Source organism: Elephantulus edwardii, unplaced genomic scaffold, assembly GCF_000299155.1.
Source record: "Elephantulus edwardii isolate Elephantulus edwardi_28Jun2011 unplaced genomic scaffold, EleEdw1.0 scaffold00029, whole genome shotgun sequence".
Lineage (NCBI taxonomy): Eukaryota > Metazoa > Chordata > Mammalia > Macroscelidea > Macroscelididae > Elephantulus > Elephantulus edwardii.
This window is the reverse complement of record NW_006399779.1, coordinates 13,484,510-13,492,988: the sequence shown is the minus strand read 5'-3', so window position 1 is coordinate 13,492,988 and position 8,479 is coordinate 13,484,510. Positions and strand designations below refer to the sequence as shown.

Here is an 8,479-nt window from a genome sequence, read left to right as displayed (position 1 = left end):
ATCTATTTATATACTTTAACACATTTGTGGATTTCCCCCCTTTTTTATTTGAGAGACAATATTGTTCATTACTAGTTCTACTTGCTGTTTTTCCAATCTTCCTGGATTTATTCTAAATAAAATCCCCACTGCCTGTGAGTCAGAAGCCATTCACAGATGACCCTTCTTTGGGTTTCTGAGACTGTAAACCATTCAGAAGGAGACTACCTACCCAATTCTATGTAGAGGAGCTGCTGGTGGAGTCCATCCACCAGAGAGGTACCATCTTTGGATTAGCAATGCAACATCCTGTGGACAACGTCACTTATGTTTCCTTGGATTTACCAGACAACTTCTCATCTACTTCTTTCTTACATGCTTAATCTTCACAAACAAAAATCACAAGGGAGGAGATTACCCAACCTTTTCCCTCAGAGCAGCTGGTGGATTTGAACCAAATGCCTTTAGGACTAGAGTGGAGTTTCTTACCACTAGGCCACCAGAGCTCCCCTCTTATTTATTTTTAAACTTTAGAGATATAATAATTTATTATTTAATGCCCCCTCCACTACTTTTCTTCTTGAAGTTTTTTCTGGTTATTTTTACTATTTATTCTTTCTATTGAAACTGTTAATCAATTTGCCTTGTTTTAGAAAACATTATCAACATCAACAACAACAACAACCACCTGCATGTAATAATAAAGTTTCAAATTAATTGAAGAGAAATTCACAGACTGATGATGCTGAAAATGTCAAGTACAAGGAATTGAACCTGGACCCAAACCTGAAATACTTGCCCTTCTCTGCTTATGAAAGGATCTAGGCTCAACCCACAAAGCATCTGCTACATAACTGTAGGAAAATGTTCTTTAAATAAACTTAAAATTAACTGGTAGAGAAATACATTCATGCCATGTAGTTTTTGTAATAAATTCTAACATAATTATCAAGGAAAAAAATAAAAATCATATAACAAAGCACACAGGACCTGAGTAATGTACTTGCTCACCTTCCTTCTTCAGCCATTTTACGATATTTCCTTCTTCCATTGTAGGAGACAGTGACGGCATTAGTATCTTAATAGGGTCAACTGAATGGAAAGAAGAAAAAAGGAGGGAAAAGATCAGCATAAAGATATAACGTATCTCTGGAGGTATCAATAAAAGCTCAAACCCAAGAAAATACTGCAAAGTGGAAAAGACTCAAGTAGTCAAACTAGGTGTCCAGTAAATAGCACAAAAGATGAAATTCTCAGTCTTTTTTTAAAAAAAAAAAAAAAAAGAAAATGCTTTTTGCAAATATTTTCTACTCCTTTTTTAGTTCTCCAGTACCCTAAATGTGTTTTCCAGTCAGTTCCTTAAAAGATTAAAAGGGGAAACAGGAGTAAATGATACAACATCACCTTCTTTTCTTCCCTTTTAATTGCTGTGGGAGGCAGCACTGCTCCACACCAAAGACCAACAGAATGGAGAACACTGGGAAGCCCAACTGTAGAAGGCCTTTTATTTTTACAAAGTGGGATGAAGAAAAAAGAATTACCTAAAAACATAATCTATGGAGGGGAGGGGTAGATGGGGAGAAAAGTGCAACAATGAATTAATGAAAATTCAAAGTCTCTGTACGTTTTCATTGAAATTAATAATAAATTTAAAAAAAAACCCCAAAACATAATCTATTTATGACTTGGGATTTGTAAAATCTTACAGTGACAAATAAAGTTTAAAATGGAAAAAAAAAGGCAAAAAACAATTACTTTCCAATATCATGATAAATGGCTAACTTTTTTGAAAAGCATAGCTTAAAAGAAAGGTCTCACAACGTTGTCTATTAAAAAATTTAAGTTTGGCATTATGAGACAGAATAATTCATAATCACATATGAAATAAATTTGTATCTCAAGTAGACCTTCACTTCAAAGAAGCAAAATAAATGGACTTCAGTAATTCCACATCTAGATTGTAATTTATAACAAACAGTAAGCCAATTCTCTAAAACAAAGTCTCTCTTTGATATTTTTATACCTTGGGCTCTAGCTGTCATAATATAATTCATATTTATTTTATGATTCTATTTTCTATTATAATCTCTCACCTAAGAGACCCTCATTTTTCCATTATTCCTGACACTAAGGACCACACAGAAAAACTTCTGCATTTATTAAGCATTACTTTCTAAATTACCACATCAAAAACCTCAAAAATTTTTAAAATGAAAAGAACATAACCATTCTTCATCTAGTCACCTTTTGTGGATGAACTGAAATTGCTTCTCTGAATAAGGAGCATAAAATACAGAAATTCTGTAATAGATCACTATCCTTATTCTATAATGAGGCAACAAAACAAAGGCTCTTTGGACACCTCCATTATTTGGTACTATCTCTTGATTGATTTTACTGTTTTATTAAGGAAAGGAATGAATTTTCAGATTAACTAATCTGTCTTCAAACACCCATGCTAGAAAACTATTTCAAAATAAAAGTATTAATTTCTTCAAACACCCATGCTAGAAAACGATTTCAAAATAAAAGTATTAATTTATCAATAACACTATGCATTTCATTCTACTATATTTTTTGAGTGACATGATATACATCTTTTTTCTATTTTTTCAATGTGAAAGTAATGATGCAATCTTCATATCAGCTTTGAGCGATGAGCTCCATGTAAGTTATTAATATTTACCCTTTAGGACTATGGGAACCCTCTTAGCCCTGTTAGTGGACTAAGAAGTGGGCTGTTACCCTAACCGATCAGCTGAGCTGTGGGAGAAAGATGAGGCAGTCAGTTCCCACTAAGACTTACAGTCTCAGAAAACCCAGGGTTTTCCAAGGAAGTCCCACTTTATTGTACAGGGTCACTATGAATCAGAATTAGCTGAAAGGCACTGAGTTTGGCTTTGTTTGCTGTGATAGCTGCCAACCTTACTGAGACACACTGAACCACTATAAACGCCTTCAAATTCTAACCTACCATAATAGTATTTCATTTCACTAGAATTGAAATATAGCCTTCCATAGTTCCATTAAACAGTTCATTCTACCTTTTTCCTCTCAAAGTAAAAAAGGGTTGCTATGTCCATGATTTCATCTTGCTCGGATCCACAATCAACACTCTGGTACCAGCAGTCAGGAAATCAGGAGATATATTGCTATGGACAAATCTGCTGTCAGGAATCTTTCCAAAATAACTGAAGAGCAATGATGTCAGTTTAAAGACTAAAGTGCCCTGGATTTAGGCCATGTATGGTCTTTTCAATTACTTGTTGTGCATCTTAGAGCTGGACAATGAAAAATGACAGGAGAGAAACTGATGCTTTGAGTTTGAGAACAGTGCTGAATATCCCATGGAATGCCAAAAGAACATCAGAAAAGGTGCAACCAGAGTACTCCCTGGAGGCAAGAACGATGAAGCTCCATCTCTCATACTCGGAACATGGGACTATAAAGGCAATTTCTTGGAAAAGAATGTCACACTTGGAAAGGTGGAGGATCAACAAAAGTGAGGAAGATCCCCAATGAGGTGGACTGACAAGGTGACTGCAGCATGGGCTCAAGTGTCTAAGAGATGATGAGGATGGCACAGGAGAGGGCAGGAGCCAGGTCCGTTGTTCATAGGGTTTCTATGACTCATACATGATTCAAATGTATCTAAGAAGCAAACCAATTATGTTTCCTACAAATATTAATTGAAGGAGGCCTAATAACATAGTAATAGTGTGTTAGGCTGCTAACTAAATGGTCAGTGGTTCAAACTCACCAGCTCTTCTTGGGAAAAAGATGGGTAATTCTTCCTTGTAAGATCTACAGTCTTGCAAACCCAGTGGAGGCCAACGGAGGGTTGCTACCAGTTGTACTCAATTCAATGACAACAATTTGGGAATAACTGAGCACAATTACAGAAAAAGTAAGGAGTTGTGGTTGCTCTCTGGAGTGCTGTGGCTAAAGAGTGCAGCTGTTAGGCAGAAGGCTAGCAACCCAAACTTCTTTAACTGCTCCATGGGAAAATGATGCAGCAGTCTACTTCTATAAAGACTACAGCCTGGGAAACTGTAGGGGGCAGTTTCACTCTACCCTGTGTGTTGGAATCAGCCCTACAGCAGTGAGTTTGGTTTTAGGTTTTGGTTTCCCCTTACTGATCATGATTATACAAATGTTATTTTGACTAGTGATTGAAGTAATGGGAGTAGGTGTGTCAGAGACAGTGAGGTTGGTACAGGATAGAGCAGGGTTTAGGGCTCTTGTACATAGGATTGCTGAGTAGCAAGCAACTTGAGGGCACATAACAACAACAGTAGGCCATGGTATTTCCAATCAATTCCTATGCATCTGAGAGCTAAACGATGAAGAATGGGGATGACAGAAGAACTGATGCCTTTGAGTTGTGTTGGAGAAGAGAATTGAACATCCCATGGAGAGCCCAAAGAACAAATATAAATATGTCTTGGAGACGGTGCAGCCTGAGTGCTCTTTGGAGGCAAGGATGAAGAGGCTTCGTTTCACATTACTTTGGGCATATTGCTAGGAGGGGCTATTCCTTGGAGAGAGACATGATGTTGGGAAGGGTGGAGGGTCAGTGAGCGGGAGGAAAGCCCTCAACCACGTGGACTGATACAGTGACTACCACAATGCACTGTAGTGTGTCAGGAAGTGTGAGAGTGGCACAGGATAGGACAGGGTTCAGATCTGTTGTTCTTAGGGTCACTATGAGTCGTACTCGACTTGACTGCATCTAACGACATTTTGACTAGACCTCAAAAATTACCATAGGAAACCCTAGAAAATATTTCTACTCTCCTGTAGAGTTGTTCTCTATAGTTGTTCTATAGTGTTATGAGTCAGAACTGACTCAACAGCACATAGCGGTGATTTTAAGTGTCTTTATCAGAAAGCTAACTGGTTTTATCTCTTGTCAAATATAATGTTCTATAAAAGTTTTAAGAAAAATGCATATTTTAGAAATATTGCATTTAAATGTTACTGACTTTAAAAGAACAGATTCACAAGTCTCACCACCAGTTGTCATAGTAGATTTCAACTCATGCCAACCCCCCACCCCCCCGCAACAACACAAGTTATTGAAACTCACACTCACTGCTGTCAATTCAGTTCTAACTCAGCAGACATCCATCAGGATTGTGAGGCTGTAAACGGAAAAGGAGGAGACTGCCTGTCTATTTCCCTTAGAGCTGCTGCTGGATTTGAACTGCCAGAGCTGGGCAGCTCCATTAGTCAGCTGCACAACTCCCCATGAATTACACTCTCTACAAGGCATTGTTGTTGTGTACTGTAGAGTGGGAAACTGACTATCTGGCGGGTTTTCAGAGGCAGTTAATCTTACAGGAGGAGACTGCCCATCCTTCTCCCGTGGAGCGGCTGGTGGCCTCGAACCATGTGCCATCGGGATTGCAGCACAATCTTTTTAACTCTCAAATGAATAGCAATGTTTTTTTTCCTTAGAGCACTGCTGCTTAACTTGCTCTACTGAACATACAAGCGATCCAAAGCCTTTCATAGCTGCTTCTCTATGCAATTCCAACATATTTTCAAATTTGCTCTTTGCAACTTATTACAAGATAATTCTTTAACCTCAATATGACACATTAGTATATTCTGTTCCCTAATACATTTTTTTTTATCCTTTTAGGCACAAAACATTGCCACTTCAGCAAAGTCAATTATAGCAAAGCTTTGAATTGATGGTTTAGATATGAATTCTAAAAGTTTTCTAGATTAAAAAAATAAATTAATACAAGCAAACTCTTAAAATGCAACTGCAGAACAAATTACTTTGTGGTCATTATGAAGTAGATCTAAGCACCATTACTCTGACTAAAGTAATTAAGGCATTTCAGCAGTTTACATATGGTACAGCTTGAGCTTCATGCATCAGTCCATTTATATAGCTCCAATCCAAGCACGCACAAAATCATGAAGACTGACTAAATGAAGAAGTAAATTACCCAGCACTTTCATAGTAAGATTCCATCCCTAACATTAATTTACTTCTTCTGTAATAGGGAGAGATGCAGCTCATTAAATCACCTCTCTCCAATTCAAGAAAGAACTTGTTAAACAAAATTGAACCCTTGAAATTGCTACTCAAGTAAGACAATTCTGCCATCTGCAGGCTGGACTGAGCAAAGGCACAGAAGCACAGGTAATTGAAGGGGCAGCACCAGGGCAAAGGAAAATATAAACTATTAACAATGCCGTTTTGAATGAAGGCAGCTTAATGTACCTGATACATGCCACGGTCTTTGCCATTACTCGTTATGCATCAGAGAGCTGGACAATGACTAGGAATGATAGAAGGAGAGTTGATGCCTTTGAGCTTTGGTGCTGGAGAAAAGTATTGAGGGTACCATGGACTGCTAGAACAAACAAGTTTGACCTGGAGAGGGTGAAGCCAGGCTGCTAGTTGGAGGCAAAGATCCTTAAACTTCGTTTGACATACTTTGGACATGTTGCAAGGCGGGATCAGTCCTTGGAGATGGACATCACGCTTGGGAGGGTGGAGGGATAGTGCCGAAGAGGAAGACCCTCGAAGAGATGGATTATTCAGTCACTGGGCTAATGGGGATAGGCGTGTTGGAGACAATAAGATTGGCAAGTGATAGAGGAAGGTTTAGGGCTGTTGTACATAGGGTTGCTATGAGTCGCAAGCAACTCAACAGCACATAACAACAACAGTGCAAATTTGGGGGTTGGTAGGAGCACATACAAAATAATACATGAATTTTCTTTGTTCAAGGAATACAACAGGAAAAACTCCCATACTTATATTGAAATGCATGCAGAAGAGTGTGTGACTATAGCATCTACAGTTCTTAGAAGAGTAATAAGTTTATAAAGACACCTTTATGTGTGCACAAACAGTGCATACGTAAAGCATGTTCCAATTTGCTAAGAGAGATTATTCCTTGGAGAGTGACATGCTTGGAAAGGTAGAGGGTTGGTGAAGGAGAGGAAGACCCTCAAGCAGGTGGGTTGACATGGGAGACTGAGGCAATGGGCTTTAGTGGGTCAGAGATTGTGAAGACAGTGTGACAGTTGTCTTGGGAACAGCTAGAATGTACCTCAAAAGGTAGGAAGGTAAAACTTTGACTTTACATATGTGAATATGTTAACAGAAAGGACATCATGCATGGTGAAGCTGAGGGTCAGGAGGACAACCTTCAATAAAAAGGACTAACTCTGTGCCTGCAATGATGAATTAAAGCATAACAATGGTTGTGAATATGGCTCAGAGCTGAGAAGTGTTTTGTTCTGTTGTATCTAGTGCCACTAATTCACCACTCACTCACAGACATCAAATCGGAACCTATTCACAGCTGACCGTCCAGGGAGCTCTGGTGGCCTTGTGATAAGAAGCCGTGCTGCAATCCTAAAGGCATGGTGGTTTGAATCCATCAGCTGCTTCCCAAGGGAAAGATGGGCAATCTCCTCCTGTGTGATTTACTGCCTCTGAAAACCCACCAGAGGGTTGGTTCTGGAATAGTACAGCCACAGGGATCTGGCAGAAATTCAAGTTGGACAGAGATCATGGCACAGAGGTATCATTCCTGATGTTACACAGATCACGTTTGAAAGCAGAGAATACAGGAAAGATATTTGTTCTACTTACTATGCAAAGGCATTTGACTTTGTGGATCTTAATAAACTATCGTCAGCATTAAGAAGAACAGGACTTCAAGAACACATCATCAGACTCACATGAAATATATATATATATGAAGAAGCTGGTGCCGAAACAGAACAAAGGAACACCGCATGGGTTAAATCAGGAAAAGTGTATGCAGACTTGTATCCTTTCTCCATAACTATTCAATCTGTATGTTACGCAAGTAATTTGAGCAGTAGGCTCATAGGAAGAATGTAGCATCAGGACTGGAGGAAGATTTATCAACAATCTGTGTTATACAGATGATAAAACTTTGCTTGCAGAAAGCCTGAAGCACGTGCTGCAGAAGATTCAAAGACTACAGCCTTCAATATGGGTTGCATCTCAACATCAAGAAAACAGAAGTCCTCACCACTGACAAATATGAGCATTATGATTGATGGATTAACGAGTGGTGCTGCCAAAAAAAAAAAGATTGGTGCTGCCAATAATTTCTTTTAACTTGGCTCCGTAAATAACATCTAAGTTAGCAGCAGTGAAGAAATCACAAGACATGTGGCATGGGGAAAACCTGCTGTCAAAGAACTCTTCAAAGTGCTAAAGAAAAAGGTTGTCAGATTAAAGACTAAAGTGTGTCTGATCCAAGCCTTGGTATTTTCAATTGCTTCCTATGCATCTGAAAGTTGGACAATGAATAAAGAAGATGGAAAAAATATGGAAGCTGGTAATGATTTCATTTTACTTGGATCCATAATCAACACCCAGTGTAACAGCAGTAAAAAAAAAAAAAAAATCAAGAGATGTGTTACACTGAGAAAATCTGAGAAGTCAAGGATCTCTCCAAAGTGTTAAAGAGCAAGGATATCAGTTTAAAGA

General features: G+C 38.5%; 1 protein-coding gene across 2 annotated transcripts in view; it reads right to left on the bottom strand.

The window, feature by feature from the left end:
* The window catches only part of PDHX (pyruvate dehydrogenase complex, component X), an 81,744-nt gene that overhangs the window by 61,876 nt on the left and 11,389 nt on the right, over positions 1–8,479 (bottom strand). For both annotated transcript variants that reach the window (XM_006883751.1, XM_006883752.1), the window contains exon 2: positions 991–1,071. In XM_006883751.1, coding sequence (XP_006883813.1) covers positions 991–1,071 — 81 coding nt within the window. The remainder of the gene's footprint in view (positions 1–990; positions 1,072–8,479) is intronic.